At 37.3% G+C, this 23677-nt stretch overlaps 1 protein-coding gene across 7 annotated transcripts in view; it reads right to left on the minus strand.

Moving 5' to 3' along the window:
- The window catches only part of KCNIP4 (potassium voltage-gated channel interacting protein 4), a 472927-nt gene that overhangs the window by 109516 nt on the left and 339734 nt on the right, over nt 1–23677 (minus strand). The window contains exon 1 of one of the 7 annotated variants that reach the window (XM_075148842.1): nt 10080–10529. The exons of 5 other annotated variants lie outside the window; for them this stretch is intronic. In XM_075148842.1, coding sequence (XP_075004943.1) covers nt 10080–10191 — 112 coding nt within the window. In that variant the 5' untranslated portion in view covers nt 10192–10529. Of the gene's footprint in view, nt 1–10079; nt 10530–23677 lie in introns of those variants that run through there. One more of the 7 variants, XM_075148839.1, reaches the window with a different exon arrangement.

The raw sequence follows: 23677 nt of genomic DNA on the forward strand, positions 1-23677 counted from the left end.
GTGCATCATTATTGAAATATAACAAGGAAGAGTCTATCTGCAATAACAAACTATAAAATATTTTCCTTTAAGTTATTATTTGTAATTTATTTTCCAAGTTTAAATTAAAAAGAATTATATTTCTTATGTTTGGGAAAACAGAATCCTGTAGAAAATTTCCACACTTCAACAATAAAATAGCATCTTGTGCTGAAATTAAAAGTGCATTCATATTACAAATACGTTGTATTAAAAGATTATTCACATGAGTAAGAGATTGAGAATTAGGGCCTGTGTTTTGAAATATTTCAAAGGAAATACAAATCAGCAAAGAATTGTTTTTAATTTGCAGTCTGTGAAATATTGCAAATTCACCTACTTGCACTTAGTACATCATAAATGGAAATATAAAATTATTTTCCATACATATTTCATTGCATATGTGTATGTATGTATTCTATGTGCTATATATGTCATAAAGCAGTGTATTCCTCTCTCTATATATATACGTATGAGTTCAAAAGAATAATATTGCTTATAGTAAACAAAGAAGAAACACCAAGGTTTGTCTTAATAGGTAATATGAAGCATTTATAGCTGAAGAAAGTATATAGGAGTACAACAAAAGATACTTGCCTACAGTAAAAATCTTACTGTAATTCATTTTACAATAGCTTTTTATTGGAATCTGAGATGAGACCACCTGCTTTCTCAACAAGAAAGTAGATACTATTTGTAGTAAAAAATAAAGTCTCGGGTATTGACTGATGCCAACACATTTTTGGTTGGATTCAGACTGCCTTTTTTGTTTAAAAAGTCTCAACAGGTTGAAGCTATTTATAACTCTATCGCTTACTATGATCAAGTTTCAAATTTGGGCTCCTAGTTTTGACAGTGAGATTAAGAGAGATCTATTGATGTACGTCTCTCAATGCTCATACGGCCTCACTGCTCTAGCATCTGAAACAACTTTTAATCTCCTTACTCTCGCAACAGCCAGTGAGTTAACTAGTACATTTTTCACCATTTTCTAGAAGATTTCCTAAGGACACAAAAGAAAAGAATCATAATGGGGGTTCCCAAATGCCGACCCAGCTTTCTTACTATTTAATTGTGATTCTTCTAATTATGTAATTGAAGTTGCTGATAATTGGTACCTGTCTGACAGAGAAATAATGAAGCACCTTATAAATAACTCAAAATACAGAAGAAATATAGGGAGAGGCTGAATGCAGATTAGCCAATAGTCTAAGGATAATAATCACACATATTCTTGTAAAAAATAACTGGCAGTAACTATTTCAGTATAAACAGTACCACTGCTCTACCGCTTGTGAAATTGATACCTTTCATCAGGAGTGATATTTCAGATCAAGTGGAATATTCTTCTGTTGCCATCTCAGAGGGAGGAATTCTCATTATTACTTCTATAACTATAACTTTGCAAGACAGATGCCAACCTACCCAGTTTGCCTTAGCTGAAATTTCACGATGATGTCTAAAATCTAGAACTCCATCTTTTACTGAGAAACAAAGGAATCTAAAGAATTTACAGTACAAGAAGGATAGAAATCAAACTACGAGTACATTAAATATTATGGCTGCATTTTTCAGATATAGCTAGGCTGAAACCAGTGCTTCTGTCACTGTGGATATCCGAAGAGTCACAAATTAGTAAGGTGTCCCCCAGTAGATCACAGGGGAATATAATCTTTTTTTGAGCATGGAATGCTACATTTCCTCTCCTTACACAAGAGTACATGCTCAAATGTAATATGATTGACAGATAAAAATCTAATTCACTGAAACTCATGAGCCTTTCTATTTACTTTCCTAGTTATTCTATTTTATTTTAATTTTTTGGAGGCCCTCCTTACCTCACTACTTATTCGCTTGATGATAGATCACTAAGCAAACTAGGCTATTTTTTCCCTTCTCAACCATAACTTCTCTCCGCTAGTTCCTCTAATTTCACTCTCCCATTCCAAACCCAGCGGTTTTATCTGCAAGGAACAAACCACCTTTGGGAGTATCATGAAACAGTCACCAAACTGTTGCAATGGTTTGACTCATTTCAGTGAACTTCAATCAATATCCCTCCTTCTAACTTTCGAAAGCGCTGTTGTCTGAACAATGATTTGTTTTATATGTCATAACTCATTTTTTCTTAAGTGATTAGTGGATGGCTGAAAATAAACTGTTCCCAAACTATGGGCAGATGTCTATCAGAAATATTCAAGGTCTGATCATCTAAATATATATCCAAAAATCACACAAATGCACATATGGAATTCATCCAGCTACTTACAAGTAAATATAAAATAATCAATCTGCACAACAGCCTGCCATACTAATATGGAAATACAGACTATTCAGCAGTAACATATTTTACAGACAAATAATGAATTGATTGGTAATGACAATTTTTGTTTATTTTTTTTTTAATATTAAATGTGACCTACTTGCACCTGTGTCAGACCCTCCATTATACAGTTGTCACCTTGGGATACCATAGCCATTAAAAGTGTTAAAATTTGGTACACAAAGTCTTAATTTTAGATTATTTCTCTCTCTTCAACAAATGTACACACATGCACTCAATTTACTCTTAGGGTATTTCTAAAAGTTCATAGACTACAGACTTCGGAAGGGCATATTACATTTCTACAAACGGAACAGTCTGATTTGTGCTTCTTTATACTGCTATAGTAATATGAAGCAGTTATACAACATTAAGTATCCAGATGAGACTGCAAAACCAGCTTTATGGCTGCTTTTGCAATTTTTCCCAAAGGTAATTCCATAAGAATTTTTATTATGAGGTAAAATGCATACTAGACAATGAAATTATAGCATAATGGCTTTAAATTATGTTACTATTTTCACATTACATGGAATAAATTCAAGTGCTTTGTAAATCTTGATGTTTCATATAGGTCTGCATGTAATCTGAATATATAAAACCCTACAAAATTCACTGAGTATCTCCCATGTCTCATTAATATCAAAGGTCAAAGAATTCTGGTCAAAAACTGCATCAAACATGGAACAAATAATTTAAGAAGTCAAGAGTCCAAGGGTAACTACATTATTTCTACATCAGTGCACTATTATGGATGGTTTCTTTCATTCAGTCATTCCATCATTGTGCATATTTAATCTTGTTCTATAATGTCACTTTAGGCAATGATTATTTATGGTTTTGCAAATATCATATTCTAACAGTAAAGACTTCTAGATTCTCAGCCCTAAAGTACATTAATGATTAGGCAATGCTTTTCTCTCTTCACCTATACTTAGCTGACCGAGTGTGGTTATTTTTCAGAAGCATACTTTGTCATACTCTGTCATCTTAAAATGAATTAATTTATGTGGCGCTACCTTTTAAAAGCAGCCTGAGCCTGAAGCAGTGGCAGAGTGCAGAGGGAAAATGTGTAAGCAGGGCATTCTGTAGGAAGCTCACAATATCTATGCTCTGGGATGCACACTGATTAGATGCAGACTTTGTTACAGGTGTCAAATAAATACACGTTACATACCTTTATTTGGAGTGCTTTTCTCTACATACTGGGAGAAAACACCTCCTTACGTTTCAAAAGATATGTAATTTTGGCCAGCAATGGCCGTTACGATTGAATACTGAGTGCTTTCTGTGTGATCTTTCCTTCATCTTCTTATTTCCTTTGTTGATAAAGAATCCATTTATTTTAGTATTTTGTAATAGTGAGGTGGAGTGTTGGTCACAGTTCATACATGTAGTACATCCTGATAAAACCTAGTACTCTGTTTTCCTTCTCTGAGTGCTAATTCAAATATATTTTACTACAGTTGCTTCTCCAATGTGTTGACTCAACAGAGGTATTCAAAATGTACTTGAACAATGTTAGTAAAATGGTCCTGAGAAAGGGGCATCTGATCTAGTATGGAGGCAAAAGTGGTAAAAACCCAGACAACTTTGGATGAATTATCTGCTTAAGATGAATACTCAGCATCTCTTGAAGAAAGTTCAAATGATGCCCAAAAATAACTATGGCTTTGCAAAGATGAATACAAGGAGAAATTCGTTTGCAAATAGTCAATCCCTCAGGCTAAAATCACTATCATTAAGAATGTTTTCTCGGGGGAAAAAAAAAAATCAAGACTAGGAAGCTAAAATTCCAAGTGGAAGATCCAATGATTGAGGGGTAGGGTTCTCGCAGAACAGTGTGGCCAAAAGGAACCCTCCCCAAGTTAGGATGCAAATATACTGTGTGATCCTGAGCTGGAGAGTAAAGTTTTAGTACAGTGGGTGAGTGCATACTAAAAAGAAATGTTTCATCTAAGCAGTCCAGAAAATTCATAATGTCTGATCCTTCTGTGAACTCTCATGTGAAGAGACAGCACATGAGTTGTCCTTACAGAAGTCTTCCTGGTTTCTACCAGTATTTTTAAGATCCCTTAAATATTCCTCTCCACTTTTGACACAGCCAGTATCTAAACTTTGAATTCAGACTGGTATGGATCTAAAATGACCTATTCCTCAGTGATTCAGGCATTCTGGATGTTAAAAAAACCCCGGAGAAGTCCATGGGAAATAGTTGATGAAAAGATCTCAATAAATCAGTAAGGCCTTCCTTAAAACTTTTAAGTAAATTGTCCCATTTAATTCATAGTTTGGAAAAAGCAAATGTTTAGGCTGATGCATGATTTCCCCGATTTTGACATGAAAGAATGATTTTTGCTCTTCTTTATCAAGCACATTACTTTACATTTGTACGTCATTTGTGCATCTTATCATTAGGTCCAGGTAGGAAAGCCACTAAAAAAACCTGAAGAAACAAAATCTTTAGTATCAATATAATTATGTTAAGATTACAGTCGTCTTACATAAGATGGTGATTCCCAAACAGAATTGTGCTCCCAAGCCTGGAAAAACCTAGTTTTTGAGGGAAGGTAAAGGGTAAATCGAACAACAACCCTGAGCTAGATGTAACAGATGGTTACAAGTTTCAGTAAGTTTCAGCCTGTCTTGCACCCAACATAAGCATAGAGAAACATACATGTCCAAGAAGAACATGTCCTTATAAATGAGCATATTGAAATTCACAGCTCAATTTTTACATCAATTTGAGATTGGATTTAAAGCAGCAATTTAATGCCGTTTTGCATTTGGTCTGAAGTAACTATCCTCTGCTGTGCAATCTATAGATGCTTCTATAGACTGACTTTCCTATAATGACCTTAAATCCAGAATCTCTGTCAAGATTTACAAAGAGAGTTGGAGAAACACCCAAAGAAAAAACATAATCCACTTTGTTCACCTCTGAGGAGAAGAATTATGCTTCTGGAAAGGTAATGTTTGAACCTTAACACCTTTCATCTAGCCATATTCAGCAAATAAACAGTCTATGTGCACAGGTGCTAATATATTTGACGCTGAAGGAATTTTCGTTGTCATTTCTGGTGTGAAAGACTCACTGATGACCATAGGAAACCTAACACTACTATGTACCTTGATGCCATGAATTGGCACTGGGATATCAGCATCCATGAACAGAATTTTTTGAGGCAGGTGATACCGGCTTACTCAGAAGAAAGTAGTTCCCTTAATCCTACAAGTGTCTCTGGAGAAGAAAAAAAAAGACAAGTAGGAAGTGGACATTTCACCATGTGAAAACTGAACAGCTTACTGATAAGCAGCTGCTGAGAAAAGGCAAGGGGGCATGTACTGCAGTGTGGTATATTCTTTATCTTTCTGCTCATTGTGGAATTATGCTACATTGCATCGCATTCGGCTGAGAGGTGATACAGGAGAGGGAGCACCACAGGAGAGTCTGCTGGAAGCTGGTCTTGTAGCACAGCCACGAGTGCACGAGTAGGACATCCAAATTTGGATAATTTTTATCAGCCACATGTAGACAAGGAGAAAACTCCCTTGCTTTTGGAGGTTCTTTTTGTTAGAAAAGTACGAAGGAATAGAGATTATGTCTTTCCCCATACATTCATTTTCTAAGGGGGAGACTCATACTGCACTTGAGACAATATTTTAAACCTTACTGGTTTTGCTAAGCCATAAAGGTAACTAACAACATGTTAACACAGGTGGTTGCAGACAGACCTAACCTTATCCTCTCTGTGCTTTTAAGTATCTGAGCTACAAAAGAGGCCACATTTTATCATGTTAGTGTGACAGAACAACATGACTTCTGGACTGGAGGTAGCTTCTGCCCATCCAAATTAGATTAGAAAGAAAAAAAAAATGGTCTTTCTGTACTTGCACAGAGCAGATATATCCTAAGACAGAAAACTACCTCTATTTAAAGAAAATACCCCCTTCCCCAATTTCCAAATTCTAGCCAAAGCAACAAATTACGCTATTTACTTTCAAGGCTGACTTTACAGCCAAATATGTTTATTGATAACTCTAAGTTAACTGCTTTTTGCTTTGCATCACAGTAAGAGAAACTAAGGATCAAATATTCCTACATAGCCTTGAGGGCCTATTGAGTTGAAAGACATGTAGGACCAGTGGGTCCTACTGTCCAAAAGATTTTGAGTTCGCGGGATGTTCATATATCAGACATGAAATTTACATCTGAATAAGCATTTGAAAGATAATAACAAGTTCTGGAAACCGTTAGAAATTAGTGGAAGGAAAAGGGGAGGAATAGCAGGGTCTAGAATAGATTGCAACACTGGTTGATTATATTCACAAGCAAAAGAAAAACACTTCTGTATGAGGTGTTATACTTTAAAACCTAATCAATGTGTGATGAAGGAAGAGGCACAAAGTTTGTCCTTTTAATGACTTTGATTTATGCAGTCCCCTGATGTTTACAAAGTTGCTCGCACATATTTACATAATGTCTCCGTATAGCTACCACTTGACAGATATTCTGGACACACAAGAGCAAAGTGTATCCTTCATTTTGCCAGTCTCTCCCCTCCAAGTTTCTGGTGGATGAATTCCCTCTAAGCCTGGTGCTGCTACTTTACTGCTCTGATCCTTTGCTTCAGTTCTGATCGCCCTCCTCTCCTCCTCTTCCAGCTGAGTAACAAAACAAAAGCTTTGGAGGGAAGCTGCCCAGAAGCAAAAGTTTCAGGAAGATATTGATCAGTATCAAACCACTTTCAAAGTAATGGAAGGAGAGGGAAAGGAGAGTTTCATTCTCTTCTAGTAAAAGTGGTATTGATTCTATTCTGTCCTTATAATTGAAATAGCTCGCTGGCTCCAGTGAAGCCACCTTTCTCCTCATTCTGGTCTCTCTTTCCTGCTTATTGGAAAGTGAAGGATGGATGAAGTAGAAGAACATAGTCCCTAGTCTGGGACACAGGATCAAATCAGGTTCCCTGTCCTGTCAGTTATTGAACACTGTAATAAAACTAAGCAAATTGCCTAGATTCTCCTGCTTTCCCATGGAGGAGTGAGGGCAAGTCAAGCTCTTCTTCACTGTAACTCCTTTGCTATGTGAAGTAAAGGAGGGTGGTTGTCCATCATAGCACAGTGGGTGACCCATCTTTTTGCTTGTTCAATTGAGAGTCCATTTTTGCAGGAGAGACGACTGCGCATGGTGAAGAAGCCGTAACTGGATAGAACACTTCCAGTAGCTGTGTTAAAGAAGATTTTTTTCTGTGAGTGTGCTATTGTTTTATCTTCAATCTTTTTCAAAATAATACTGAAAGTGCATGGAATACAAGATGTAGGGCATTTTATATCTCATTATAAATGACTATAAAAATAAACAATAAACAAGCTATTGCATTTTCACAGTACAAACAGATTAAGTAGTGAAACTGAAGCTACCTCTACACTTCTGTGGACAGAGAGGAAAAGTGAACGGGAAGGATGGAATCACTCCAGTTACTCAGTCCATGATGCTTTTGTGGATCACCTTAGTTCTGCTCCCATTTCTGCTGCTGACTCTTGGTTTGGGCTTAGACAAGTCTCTCTGCTGGTAGAAACTGCCGTAATGCACCGTCTTCTCTGTCCTGTGTTGGCAAACATCGGGACAAGCATGCTGCCCTACCTTTCAGTGATGTTTTCAAAATAAGTGAATATATCGGGGATATTAAGACAAGCATGTTAAGGCATCAGAAAGCCTTTCTATGGGAACAGATTTGTTTCAGCATATGGCTCATGCCGTGTCTCCATGGGGTAGATGGGGAGGGCTCATTGCTCATTTTGGTTTCAGGATCAACACTGGCCATTCAAATATGGTCCTCCTTGTATATCAACAGAAAACCTGTCCTTGCATTCAGTAGGATAACAACAAACCATTAGTTCTGAATACCCTATAAAATATTCCTTAATCATTTGGGGCAGAATTCTTGCTTAAATAGTAATGGCAGTACCCAAACATAGAAAAGTTAAATAGCACAGATCAGCCTTAGGGGAACTGGAAATCCCCCCAGTCACTGGAGCTATTCACACTGCAGATGGTATAAATATATCCATTATACTTTATATATGTACTTTATAATGTTTAATGTTTAATCTTTTTACATTTAGAGATCAGTTTTATGTTGCTAGGTACTTTTGAGTGAAATTATTACATTACCATGTGAGGAAATGCCATGGCACTAATGGATGCATTAAAACAAAAAGTTACATTTCAATTGACATATTGTCTTGAACTTATTATTCATAGTAAAATCAGTATGATTTCTACCAGGAGGATTTTTTTTTTAAAAAGTGATTTAATATAGTTGAAATTACATGAAACATTTTCCCACAGACTTAATGGCAGTATCATACTGTGAGAAATCAAGAAAGGGATGTAACTACGTCTGCTAAAAAAACACTATTGCATTTTAACCTTTTTTTCCTATCTGTTACCATGTGTTATAAAGTTGACGCTAACACATATCTAGTAAGAGGAATTTTTAGATGTTAAAAATGCTACACCTCCAGAGCACTGTTATGAGAGAAAAATTACTCATTTGTTTAGAATTCAAAAGGTAATTTTACAATTCCATAACCAATGCATTATATAGTAACACAGCAAATATTATACATTCTCACCACATAGAGTTTTAAGGATGATTTATTTCAATAGTTCAGTAACTATAAAAGCACTGTGTTAAAGATTTCACATTTTATCAGCTGAACAATTTTATGAGGTGATGATGTGAATCTACATCCATCAAAGTTCCTATTCCATGATGAAAAGTTAATGTTTCAGAAAACTGGAGTGCTCTCCTTAGCTGTGTGATTCTGACTGAAAGCAGTTATACAGCAAAAAGGATTGGTCTGGGTTCACATGTGCAAACATACTGACAAAAGCAGTATTTTTTGAGCAAGGGCTTCAGTGAGTGAATAGCTTTTGTTTTCAACAGCAGTCCACACAAGACATTTTGTTAAAAAGACAGCAAAAGATCTCATTAATAACTGAACTGAAATAGCCTATTTCTATAAAATGTGAAAAAACCTCACTTTGTATAGAAATAAAATCCTATTAAAATTAATGTGAAGCCCTCTTTGAGCATAGATGAAATGATATGACCCATATAGTAGAGAGCAGACAGGAATCCGAGCAAGCAAACAGGAATTTTAAAACATATATTCATTATATATATTTAAAATACCCACATTTAATTTTGGCATCTATGCCTTTTTTTGAAAGGTGTCAAGCAGCCCTGGTCCTAAAGCTTATCCTGTACTAACAGTGTTTTGCATTTATCTATGAAATGGTTTTTTAACACACAAATACTGATACAGAACAAAACTCTAACTGCATCATAAATCAGAAGAGCAAAGCATGTTATAAACGTGAACTGAACTAAGATGCACTTAATCTATCAAGTTTTGTAGCAATGAACAGCTTTCAAAGGCAACTGACAGACAGGCGTTATGTTCGCTGTTTTCAGTCTTTCTGATCAACATCCACTCACAGACACTTGGCAATTCACTGTAAAATACAAATCTTCTGCTAGCATCTACTTCTGCTTTACAATAACAAGGTAAAACCAGCAGAAACAAACCAGGATTTTTAGTCTAAATGCTATTTTCACTTTTCAAGCCTTTTCATTTCACAGTTTTTATACCTGATGCTCTCTAAGCCTATTTTAGCAGATCAGACACCACACCTACAAACAGCACAAACTGCGAGTGACCACTTTACCTTCTGAAAAATCAATCAGTCCCAGCAAATGAAGCAGCTTCAGGGATGCAAATATAATCACAACAATACCCACTGTTTGCAGTCCCTCCGACTCCCACTCGAGAGTCAACATTCTTCCAACAGGCAAATCATTCCAGTCTTCACACCAGTTCACAATCAGAGGGAAATTAGAGGATTTTACCAAGAGTTTGCTTTGAAAAAAGTTGCAGTGGTGTAAAGCAGCACTGTACTGAGCTCTGGCAATTCACCAGCCACTCTAGCTGAGACAAAATATCAGATAAAGCCCCGCATCTCATGCTTCTCTAAGCATTTGATTTCATCAGTAGCGAGTCCTCTTAGCAGGCTGAGGTGGACCACAACCACCTGGGTATGACATTGTATCCGGCGAGCAGCGTTACTTCAGAGCTGCTGGAGGAACATCTGTGTCGGAGCTGGAGACTTGGCTGTGTCAGTGCCAAGAAGAAACGCTCCCTGGAAACTTGCACTAGGGAGCACACTGCTACCAGCACTCTGCACTCCAGCGCTTCCAGACCCAGGCTTTGCGATTCTCCGCCAGCTTCACAGCCCTTCCCCAGCTTCTCTTAGCGCAATTTTTGTTAAGTTTGGCAAATGACAGTTTGCTAAAGACAGACATCTGTTTTCATGTGCGCTAAATGCTGCACGTCAGAAGACTACTGCCCTCTGCATTAGAAAGAATAATGTTCAGAGAAACACTGTCCCTTCCTCTTCTTAAGCATCACCAGAATCTAATTGGAATCTTCAGTGGAAATGAGAATGGAAATTAAAGAAATACACATCAGCACGATCGGTGCCTCCAGCTAGCAAAATATAGTGCTGTCAAGGAGACGTGCACTGCCCAAACCCCCGTTCCATAGCCAGGAAGAATGTATTATTTATTGATTGAGAAACAAAACAGTGCTTTTCTGTCTAAGGATGTGAACCTAGAAGTGCTGAACCCCAAACTCTGATATATATGAATGGGAATTAGGTGTTTTCCACAGCTCCTGGGAAGATCTTGCCCAGGCTACGCATCAGGGGAAAAAGAAGAGAGGCTTATAATCCCAGATGATTTATTGGATAGTCTGTATAAAACTAATTATCCTGTGTTTATTAACGTGATTACGAATAGGATATCCAGTGTGAAGAATAGGCTCTGAAGAATATTTATGCAGCACATGCATAAATATTAAAAGGTTATTCTTGTGCCCATCCTAATAATTTAACTAAATTCTGTCCACTGGTATGCAAGGCATTAGAATAAAGTGAAGGGAAGTCTCAGAACAAATAGTTTTAGACACTGTTATTACTAAAGAAACACATATGATCTAACACTAAAAACAATCTCATAAATGATGTCCGATATCGACCACTCATCTCAGGTTGCTTAACTCTTTCCATTAGAAGCAACCTTTACTAACTTTCGAGAAGCTGAGAAACTTTTACTTTTGTTCAGAAAGCCATTATAATTTTAAATCAGCATAATAACACATTGTAATGTTAACAATCTATTGTTTATGGACTACTGGGTAGAGAAAGAAAAATGTAATCTCCAACTTACTATCAGCTTTTTTTTGTTTTTCTTTGAAGGCTGTCGGTATTGAATTACAACTAATTGGAGTCACAGATTTTTCCATATAGGCAGGACTCTAGTATCTGCATATTTTTGTTTGTTTGAAAAATCACGTGTGTACCTCAGTTAATTTTAGGTTATATCTAGGCAATATATAAGGAACAATATTCTTTGATTTTGCTCTTCTGGGTATTTAATACTAGAATGTCATGAGTTCTGTATTATTTATATATGCTCTCAATCTGAATGTCAGTTCCTTTCCCTATTAACCTGTAGACCTAAAATGGTGTCTAAGAGGCAAGCACAATAAAAATAAATCAAATCAAATACACTATCCCACATTTGCACCTTCCAAATATGTCATTACATTTGCCTTATATTGTAAAATAATTATTCAATATATTTTCACATTAAGTTCTATTCCTCTTAAAAGAAAATTAACATTTTGTTTCCTCTTTTCAATTTCTAGATATTCCATATCATCTTCTCCTTTTAAAGCTCTGACATATTCATCTTAACTCATTCTCATCTCTGACTTCTATTTTCTCCTTAAGTTTATTCCTATTTATTTTTATCTTTTTCTCAAATTTTTCTTCTTTTTCTCAAATGATGAAGCATGGCCAAATGTTCATGATATTTCAAGGCTTAATGTCATCCCAGGATGGGAACTTTGACCCATATTGTTTCACAGGCATTACAGAAACAATAATCCTAATATAATGCAAACAATCATACTATAACAGTGAAAGAGGCCTTATTTATTGTTAACAAACAATATCAGGGGTACTATTAAAATGGAGAAATCTGTCAGTCTACATTCTCCTTTCATGCAGTACGTCCAGGTTACCTTGTGTCCTTGAGTTGTCCTCTCAGGCCCTTCTACTCCACCACCGAATGTGCCAACCCACACGCAGAAAGCCACCCAGTGAGAAGTGGTGTCAGCCATAACCAGTGTTTTGTTTCCTGCTTTTACACAAGAAGAGAGGCCTGGATCCCTTCTAAAAAATGAAAGGGCGCAGCAGTTGAGTTACAGAAGAATTTTTAAAGAAAAAGAATTAACCTGAGAACATCCAGTCGAATTAATGTAACTTATTACTGACTTCAAAGATTACCTCCTTAAAAAAAGAAGTAGACTTTTCCTGTTGTTCCTCATGATAGTTCTCTAAGTTAGGGGAACCACATACAGACTTTGTGAATCTACAAGTCTTAGCTCTGAAAAGTAAAACAGTAAGGATAAGAAACTATGTGGAAAGGAAAATGAAGTGATGCATGAAATGTTTCCTTTAATACACCATGCAACAGATTCCAATAACAGTGTCACTTACAAAGGTGACGACTTCTGGAAGTAGTTCAATCAAAAAAATTCCGTGCCTCAAAGCATTTGAAAATTAAATCAATCTTGAACAAGGAAATAATAAAATTAAGTTATATATAGGTCATCTTTGTATTCTCACCCCTTCCTAAATTCATAGTCAAGTGTAATTTCTCTCTCTCACATTGTATTTTGTTCAATTATTTCAAAATAAATATTTCTGTGACACATCCTTATGGAGTGCCTGTATTGACTTTATAAGCAAATTTTAAAAGCTGTTCAAAGGAAAGGAATTTTTGATCAATGCCACCCCCAGGATACAAAAGAAAACACTACCCTTTACATGAAGCAGTGCAACCAGGGCCCGACAGCAAGCATTGCTCTGGCCTATTGTCTTTCCCTAATTCCTGCTTTCATTTTCGACATTGTGATGCATTCTGGTGGTGATTTAGTGATATATTTAATTTTACATAAACTTTCTTTTGATTCTTCAACAGGTTGCATGGGGAAAAAAAAAGTGCTAGCATTGTTAGGAAGCTATCCCATCTAAACAGTGCGTCTTCCACTGGCTGTAAATTCCTCTCCACAAAGATTTGAAGCAGAACCTTTATTGTTTGCTGGAAACTCAGGCGCTATCACCCTGTGAGGTTACTGAACCATTAATTATGGGAAAGCATAAACATATTAGTACTAAACTCCAATACAGAGCACTCCTGAATTAGCAATAAACATGCACACAAAAATACAGCATTAGGCTGATTTGCCCCTCCACAAAGTAAGGGGAGTATATGCTGCAGCATAAGGCTGCAGTGGGTGCGGACGCATGGCAAGGTGTTCCTCAAAGGATAGAGTGAAGGAGTTCATGGCCGTGGACCTGCTCCTGCCAATTCTTTCCCCCTGGTGATTAGCTGTGCAAGCAGAAAAAGAAGCATAAGTTTTTCTCTCCTAAGTAAATAGACAAGAGAAACCTGTGTTGAAGTGCTGTAGGAGATATATCTTATCTCTGGATAAGCACAGATCCTAAGTGAGTTCTGAACTGGACAGAGTAGATCTGTCAAAATTAGTGGGGTCTACAAGAACAATCCCATTCTGGAGTCCTTACATTTTTCCATAAACAATCCCAAGTAATTACTGGCTACTCTAACCATTGTAAATAGAATTATTTGTGTATGGAATGCAATTAATATAAAAAAAAAAACTTAAATATGACAGTGTGTTGCGTACGAAGTAAATTTTAGATCTGATTGCTGTATGCTTGTAGAATACCTACAATTTTCCCCTACTTCTTGGAAGACAAAAAAAATACTCAGAAATATTATTTATAAATAGAATCATAGAATCATAGAATCATTAAGGTTGGAAAAGACCTCTAAGATCATCGAGTCCAACCGTCAACTCAACACCACCATGCCCACTACACCATGTCCCGAAGCGCCTCATCTACACGTCTTTTAAATACTTCCAGGGATGGTGACTCAACCACTTCCCTGGGCAGCCTGTTCCAAGGCCTGATCGCTCTTTCAGTAAAGAAATTTCTCCTAATGTCCAATCTAAACCTCCCCTGGTGCAACTTGAGGCCATTTCCTCTCGTCCTATCGCTTGTTACTTGGGAGAAGAGACCAACACCCACCTCGCTACAACCTCCTTTCAGGTAGTTGTAGAGCGCGATGAGGTCTCCCCTCAGCCTCCTCTTCTCCAGGCTAAACAACCCCAGTTCCCTCAGCCGCTCCTCATAAGACTTGTGCTCCAGGCCCTTCACCAGCTTCGTTGCCCTTCTCTGGACACGCTCCAGCACCTCCATGTCCTTCTTGTAGTGAGGGGCCCAAAACTGAACACAGTATTCAAGGTGCATAAAGCTTAGATATGGAAAGCTTAGATAAAGCTTAGATATGGAAAATGGAATTTTAATAATTTCAAAGTCGACTAAAAGCAGAGAAGATCTGCCATTTCAAACCAAAAAATATTCCATCTAATTTAACACCTCACAAGTACCAAATGCTTGATAGTAACATGTAGGATGCTATGAATTGAATTATACTGCTTTCCTAAGTGATGAAATCTGCCCAGTGTTGTAACTAATTTACAGGGAGGGGGGAAAAGTCTTAATTGGCTAGCAGTAATAGTTCATCAGACTCTATTTGATATTTTCCCCCAATGTAGCTGAAAAGGGAAACTGCTGATGAGTTAGAAATAGAAACAAAATTTGGAAGTATTAATTAGCTGCCCTTCTTTCTGTACTCTCTTTTTCCAGAGGGAAATGTCCGTCAGCCAGAAGAGGAAGAAATTGTCAAATAAACACAGAAAGGGCACCTATGTACAGGTCAGATGAACTGCTAAGCTTCAGCTTCTTGCTCATGCCAGATCTGAGCTTATTAGGAAAGTTATCTGGTGGATAACAAACTTAATCCTGCTATTAGTTAGCCAGTAAGAAATCTGTTCACGGGCGATAATGTACAGTTTTCTACACAGAAAGTTTTCTATCTTAGATTTGCAGAAGAAAATTGTGTCCACTAGAAAGCATTCAGAGAACCAGGAGAAGCAATTAATTTACGCGTATCCTTTCAAGAATTATTTTCAGGGTAGAAGAATTCATATGTTTTGAATGCAACACCTCCTGCATAGGCTGCTACAGCTAATCACAGAACATCATATAATTTTCATAAAATGCTTAAAAAAATGAGACTAATGTATGGCATCTCTTTGTTTGTCTCCTCAGTGCTGCAGCTACTGAAGAGCACAATATTGCACTAGCAGATTACTTATCCAAACAAAATTGCAGGGAAACTTTCGCTGGTTAGAAAGAGCTAGGTAGAGTGTAATTACCCAAGATTAAATTTGTCAGGCTTCATATATCATCTTTAATATTTACACTAAGTGCCCTAGATCTTTAATGACTGTAAGTGAATATAGGCTGAGAAAGAAAAAATTCAATACCTGTACGGGCAAGATAAGATACACTGGTTTGTAATCAAGGGAGAAAATATGATATCCAAGTTTCTGAAGGTTTGGTGTCATACTTAGAAGAAAATTACACTAAAATAATATTGCAGCTGTAGCTGTACAAAGTTGATTTCCTCATTTTAGTAGTCTGGTTCTAGGCTGTGGTATGGGATTTTATTTCTTTTTTCCCTCTTCATTTTCACCTTCTGACTCTCACTTGCTCGTAAGAAGCTTTTGTTCTTGCTTTGATCTAAATCAAAGGACTGCTGCCATTACTGATATGAAAACAAGAGTTGAAAAGAATCCCACAAAAAAACCATTGCCAACTCCCTCATGACATAACAGGTACAGGTGGTTTCATTTTTCTATAAAATTAATTGATATAGTATGTTATACAATTATGCTTAAAATAGCCATTGTGCAAGCGGATTGTAAATTAAACGGCATGGCCACAGGAGTAAGAGTAGCATTTTAATTTATTGAGCTCTGTAATGCAAAGCATTACAGAGAGGCTATCTCTTTCCTAAACAAGGTTAAATTACATTTAGTAATAGTAAGTAATCAAATTTTGGTTTGTTTTACTGCAAAGCCTACTGGTTTGTTTGACAAACAAAATTATCTCTAAATTATGTGACTATGTCTTCAGCCTACAGACCTGTTTTTCTTTTTATATTAAATCATACTTGATCTTGCAGCAGCAGGAATTGCCACTACCAAGTTTGTAAGCATAAATGTATGTCTACACAGGAAAAGTGCAGTATAACGGAACTACCAGGGGCCAGTCAAACCCAACTACTTTATTAGCTATAATACAGCTGCGTTATCATAAAGCTCAGACTGGGTTAACTAACCAGCAGAGAATCATCAGCCAAAGTAAAATTGCTCCAAAAAAGCTTGCTGTAGATTGGCTCTAAAATTAAATGATTGTTGTTTCTCTGGCTGTGGAACTACTTGAATGGGAGTGCAAAGAGTTTTTTAAGAAAGCTCAAGCCCAAGGCATGCCTCACCTGTACATCTTTAATTCCCATTCCTTCTTTTGAAGTATTATCTGAGTAAATCTTTGACCTACCTTCCTCTGACTGACGTTACACGTAAGACGTGCTTTTCCTGCTTATAACAAAACACAATTTTTTTCCTGCACGACCCTCCTGTTCTTCAGTCTTTTCATGTTTGGAAAGAACACAGTAATAGCAATGTCTGATCTGCTGATTTTCTTCTTTCACTACTATTTTTGTAATTATACCTTGAAGCAAGACGACACCATTATCAACCATTTTATTTATGCAAACAAGGAACCACTGGGAGGCCTACAGATCAAGCTGTAGAAATGATGGGACAGAGTAGCAGCATTCACAGCTCCATATTCAGTCATTTTCTGTTAGCCGCATTATGAATATATCCACTTACGCTTGACCATACATCTAGGAAGCTATGTTTTTATGGACTGTGCAGTTAGATGACCTCAGATGAGTTCCTAAAGAAAGGGACAGGTGTTTTCTGCTGTGATGAATGAGAAAACAAATGAACCGTGTATGCTAGGAATAAAAGCTAACATTCTAGTAACCAACAGGAATATTCACCATCCCAACCTCCAAACCAACCATCTATCAATTTAAAATCTTCAACCTATCCTGTGCAACACCTCTATTTCAAAACTGGTGTGGCTGGCTCCCTATGATTCAACAAATAGTTAGCAACTAAACTAAAGAAAAAAATGTATTATTAAACATGATCATAAGAACATTGCTACTGTGCAGCTCCTTTCTTGTGATGCACCTGTCTTTCTCCGATATAAAATAACCCATGTACTATGTTCTATTTCTCTCCTTGTTTTTTAGAAAGGTGAAGCACTGTATTTTTCCATAGCAACGGCAAAGTAATATAAATGAAGTCTGAAGTGGCTGACATATTTCTACTTTTGATGTACTTGTTAAAAGATGAGTGTATCTGTCCTATAAAGATGAACTACAACAAATTAACCCATATTACACGGCTGCAGCACATTCAAGAAACGTAACTAAAAAACCCCTCTAATCACAATCTTGTCTCTTGGATATATGTAATAAGACTTGGACTATATACAACACATGCACAGATTTGACTACAGATCTGCAACATGTGGTTACCATTCAGAATTACGCAATATTCAGAATGAGTCCATAGCATTTGCTTATATATTATTGTTTGATTCATTAACAGCTTTTGAAGCATGTCATTGTTTATTTTTTCATTTATCACTGACAAAAAAAGATGCCTCATCAGATGAGGCCACACCTGGATTACTGTGCCCTGTTCCCAGTACAAGGGAGACATGGATATACTGGAGAGAGTCCAGTAAAGGGCCACAAAGATGTATAAGGGACTGGAGCATCTCTCCTACAAGGCAAGGCTGAGGGAGCCGGGACTGTTCAAGCCTTGAGAAGAGAAGGCTCAGAGGGGAATCTCATCAATGTATATCAATACCTGAAAGGGGGTTGCAAAGAAGTCAGAGCCGGCTCCGACTTTTCAGTGGTGCCCAATGACAGGACCAGAGGCAATGGGCACAATCAAACACAGGAGGTTGCCTCTGAATGTCAGGAAACACTTTTTCACTGTGAGGGTGACTGAACTGGTTGCCCAGAGAGGCTGTTGAGTCTGCCTCCTTGGAGATCCATCCCAGCCATCTGGACACAGTGCTGGGCAACTGGTTCTAGGTGGCCCTGCTTGAGCAGGGGTGTGAAACAAGATGACCTCTGATGGTCCCTCCCACCTCAACCATTCTGTGATTCTGTGATTTACATCCCTTCCGATAACATTTTAGAACTTCCTTTCCTGAGCAGAACCTTCTTCAGGTGATGTAGTTTTGTATATTATACAATTTGATTCATTTTTATGGGCAATAATTTTAGGGTTAAATCTAATTCCAAGTACACTTGAAAATAAACCTTTTAGGGCCAGATCTCTTCTTGCTTCTGGACACTGAAGACTCTATTTTTCAGTGTAGAGCCTGAAATTCACCCAGAGTGAATGGGTTTACTGCTGAGAAATGGTAGGAGTAGCAACAAAGGGAAATGAACAAGGATAGAGGGATATAAATGCATATAATCCCCACACTAAAAGGAAAAGGAGCTGGTTTGGTTTTTTTCCTTTTTTTTTTTTCTTTTTTTTCCTCTTCATTCAGAGCTTTCACTCTATTGGGAATCTCAGAGGCTTCTAAAGCCTTCTAATTCCCCCATCAAAAGTATAAGTTAGGCACAGTACTAACAGTTCAGGAAACGTAAAGGTTTTGTGAGCTAGACTCCCGTTCTTTCACAAAAGAGAGGGAAAAAAAATTATGGGGAAGGGGTTGGAAGAAATAGCATAACTTGATGTTTCTCAGCTCCTAATGCAGTTTTTTCTTGGCTTACAGCTCTATCCCAATGTAGGAACCTACAGTGATATTTGAGGATCCATGCAACACAATGAAAAATTATCTGCTCCAGCAGTTTTGCTGTCCTAGCACTCTGGAAAGCAGCAGCAGTATAAAACCAAACCCTGAAGGGAGCAATGAGCTTACAATGCCTTGTTATCACTTAAGTAAGTAAAAGGAAGGTTACAGCTCTTCCCTGAGGAAGCATTATAATGTCCAACTAACTGCAGTGTCATGAGGTTCTTGTAGATGCTGAAAAGAGGGAAGCAACAAAATACAGAAGCGCACTATCTCGAACCTCCAACAAAACTTTAGACACCACTTTTGATTGTGTTATGCTACTGCAGGGATCAAATCTTTTCTTCTTTAGTAGCTTTGCAGGGTTTACCACAGCCTCTATACTATCCATGCTTACAGCTTAGATAAACAGGTATTCCATTATGCACAACAGGTTTGTGAGTAATAAGAAGTTCATTTTCACATGCTTCTTGACATGCATACAGCCATACCCAAATACCATAAATGAGACACCTGCATGTCTTCCTCCTGTTAGAACAATATGATTTAGAGCTGGCTGGATTTTTAAGTCATTTTAAAGACATTTTCAGCCATTTTTAAGACCAAGAATATTTTTGCTGCCATTAATACTTCAGGAATCATTTCCCCCCAATAATCATCTGTGCACCAGGCTATGAATTTTAATTTCTCTAATCTTCTCAGAAGCAATTTTGCTAGCTTTCCAATCATGCTGCTCTTTTCTGAACTCACTCTAATTAGGCAAAACAGTTATACGGAAAAAATTTAGTAACTAGTTTTTAGGTAGAGTTAAAACAGTCACGAGCAAGATTGTATGATGAGACAGCCAGCCATAGCCTTAGCATTTCATTAACGTCCTCCTCTCATAAAAATAATATTAAATATTTAATAACATTTTGTCTCGTTTATTACTCAAAAGCAAATAAATTTCAGCACCTCTTTCCCTCTAACATTAAATGCCCACGTATGCCCTCAGTTTTCAGGAACTTGTATTTCAGTTGAGGTACCCCAAGAGTGTGCCAAGACTGCAGCGCATTCCCTCAATGCAACTGGTGCTTGTTTTGGCAATGTTTATTTTCAGACTTATTCTTAGAGATCTTTCTTTGCTAATAGCGACAGTAACACATACTGCCTTTCACTGAAGCAACTCTGCAGTACAGTGGAGAACAATTAGGCTGTTTCAAGGCTGCCTGAACAGGTCTAACGGTTTGTTGCTCTGTGCCTAGCATATCGTCCCTTCTGCACTTGCTTTGGTGCTTGTCTGATAGTGTGTGAGTTTTCACAGATTGTTAAATCAGATGAAAAATAATTTGACAAAAACAAACAAACAAAAGAAGTGGAGCCTTTGTCCTCAAGATACTTTGCAGGACGTGCTAATTTCACTCTTGAGTACTGATCTCATGGTTGTAGTCCAAGACTAGCAATCCTGTGCAGGCTCAGGAGAAGGACAAAAGCCAGACTCTAATGGTGAAAGAGCAGGCAAGTAAGGAAACAAATCCTGGGCGGATTTTAACTGACATAGCCAGCACAAAGATATTGCAAGACAAAGTCAAAACTTGCTGCCATACCAGATGTATGCGAAGAAAAGCAGTAGCCAAACAGCAACAGCGTTCTTTACTGTGTGGGCTTCAACGAGATATACAGCCTGTATGCTCACATGCAGTAGCAGAAAAACACAGGTTAGTCCAGCTTTGTATTTTTAATGTGTTTTAAGATTAATCCTGATTTACACTTCTTAACATAAGTATACAGGACATGTTTATAGAACTAGTACCTCTGAAAGGTATTCCTTAAACTTGCTGATTTGGATCCTGGCTGTAGGAAGAAGTTAGGTTTATGTCATATGGTGTTCAGCCAGATGGTAAATTCTCTTGGTGAATTCAAGTCTAGTACATTTTTTCTTCCTAGTGAATTACACTATCTAGCATACCAAAAGAGATACATATGAAATTGGCTCTGAGTCGCAAGAACAGAACACAGCGGCTGTCTCTCTCCTTCACCGCCAGAAGGTTGTTTTCTTTCACTTTTAATTGTTTTGGGGGAAAGGGAATGCAACTGCAGTAAAGGTTAAGCAATATTTGCTGCCTTACTTGTTGAACTGAGGTTCCCATTTAGCAGAGTGAGGGAATTTCTGATCCCCAAAGAAGCTTCTCAGTGGTATTGATGAGTTAAGAACCATAAAGCTTTTTAGTGTAGATGGAGAAAAAAGGCAAAAATAGTTAAACGGTTTGAACAAATACAATAATTTCTCCCCATCCCAAACCCCAGTACATACTAGATAACTTGGAAAAACATTCTCTATGGATTACCAAGTTTAAAAAAATTGTATCTATCAAGATTTTTCTTAAAAATTTAATTTCTTAAAAAATAAGTCAACGTACTGTCTTTTTTCCAAGGTACTACTTACACAGCGTGTTTCTGAAGGAATAAAAGGATGGGCTGACACAAAACTAAGGTGGTTTTATACTTTTCAGGAACACATATCAGCAAAAGGCAAGTTTCAAAAAAGCAAGACACAAAAGTTAAGGGATAGTCCCAACAACCTCAGCCTCTCAGAACTGTCAATCTCCAGTGAAAACAAAATGAATATACTCTAGGCACGGAGGAGTGGTGGTCAGCTCTCTTTTGCATTTCCAAGCTTTCTGGTGGTTAAATCAGTATTTTGCAGAGAATGCCCTGTGCTGCTATCAAGCAGTAAGGGTGAGTAGAAGTTCTTAGACCGTATTTGACAGGAGGGGCAATTTTAGCCCACCTGTGGGAAGAAGAAAAGGGTCATGGACACCCTCAGAGTACCAGATCCAGCTGCCAGACTCCAGCTGCAGCCCTATCCACGGTCTTAATGATTGGTTCAATGATCTGTGCAATACAGCTTTCCCGAAGCAAAAGAAGAAAAAGCAGGTATCATCACTCACTACAGGGGGTAATTGTCTAATATTTTAGGGGTATCTGCAGCATTTTGAAAAGCATCAAGAGCTGTTTTGCAAAGAATAAAGAGATTGAAGATACATGGTCCCTGGCATAGCTGCAGATCGCTCTATGAAGCAATTGCTGGCCAGTGACCCTAGTGATTTGATACAGTATACTCTTTTTAGTTCAAAAGTGACTCACACTTTGAGTGAGAGCTTAGCTTTCACCTTATCATTATTTTCATTTTGTGCCCTGAGCTATCAGCTGCCCAGCAGTAAAATAAATGTTGAAAACCCTTTTTTAGCCAGAATCATGATCTGCTGCACAAAAGGACACAAAAACAGCAGTAAGAGAACGATTAATACTAGGAAAAGCATTTCAAGTTTATGTGTGTGGGTTTTTTTTTAAAGGAGACTTTGTCTTTGGAATTTCTTAGTTCAAATTTGGAGTTTTTTTGGGTTTTATCCCTTTCTCCCCCTGTACAATTCAAATAACATTTCTGTGCAAGTGTTTGAATTTTAACATGTAGAAAAGTCAATTTTTAAACAGATATTGCTCCTATACATAAATATAGCATGAAATATACTTCAGAAAACTCAGACACTGCATATACCAACATATATCAACATATATCAATCCCTATCCTATATAATTCACTCGGAAAGTTGGAGATTTCTGTTAGAAAATACAGGATTTTCGTATTTTTAAGACATACTTTGTCAAAACCAGCATTTTGCCCCTTGGGCAATATTACTAATACCCTTAAATCATAACACTGTAATGTAGTATTAGAATTTAGGACTTTGGTTTTGCTTCAGAAAAACAACAAAAAGAAACATATGTTAACAGGCTGCTAAATCTGTTAGACTCAAGACATAGAAAAAACCCTAACTATTAATTAATCGTATATTTTTACTCCCTTTAGACAGGGATGAACTAGATAACCTGTGTAGACCCTTTACATTTCTTTCTCTACTCCTATACTTCAACCAAACCCCTCTAGGATATTTATAAGCAATACTTTATTTCACTAGTGAAAGTACATATTAAAGATGTAGACTGACAGTAAGTAAATACATATCTGGCATCTAAAGCCTACCTTTAGAGGATCAGGAAAAGCATGTATAAAAAATGCATCCACCTATGCTAACGTACTTTTTAAAAACTTGTAAAATAAACGGTCTGGATTACAATATCACAGCAAACAGACAAAGAGGAAAGCTAGAAAAAACATGTCTCAAGGTGGACACTTAAAAGTTTGTGGAAGAAAACATCAGGTCCTTAATGTGGTATTTCTGATTCAAGGATGCACATGTCGGAGTGCGTCCCCCACCTCAGGAGTTTAGCTGCCTGTGCTCGCGGCCAGCTCCTTGGGGAGCAAGAGCTGCTTGAGGAGCTGTGACTGGCTATGAAGCTGTTCGAGAAAGCGCTGGAAGCAATCACAC

This window comes from Calonectris borealis, chromosome 4 (assembly GCF_964195595.1).
Source record: "Calonectris borealis chromosome 4, bCalBor7.hap1.2, whole genome shotgun sequence".
Taxonomy (NCBI): Eukaryota; Metazoa; Chordata; class Aves; order Procellariiformes; family Procellariidae; genus Calonectris; species Calonectris borealis.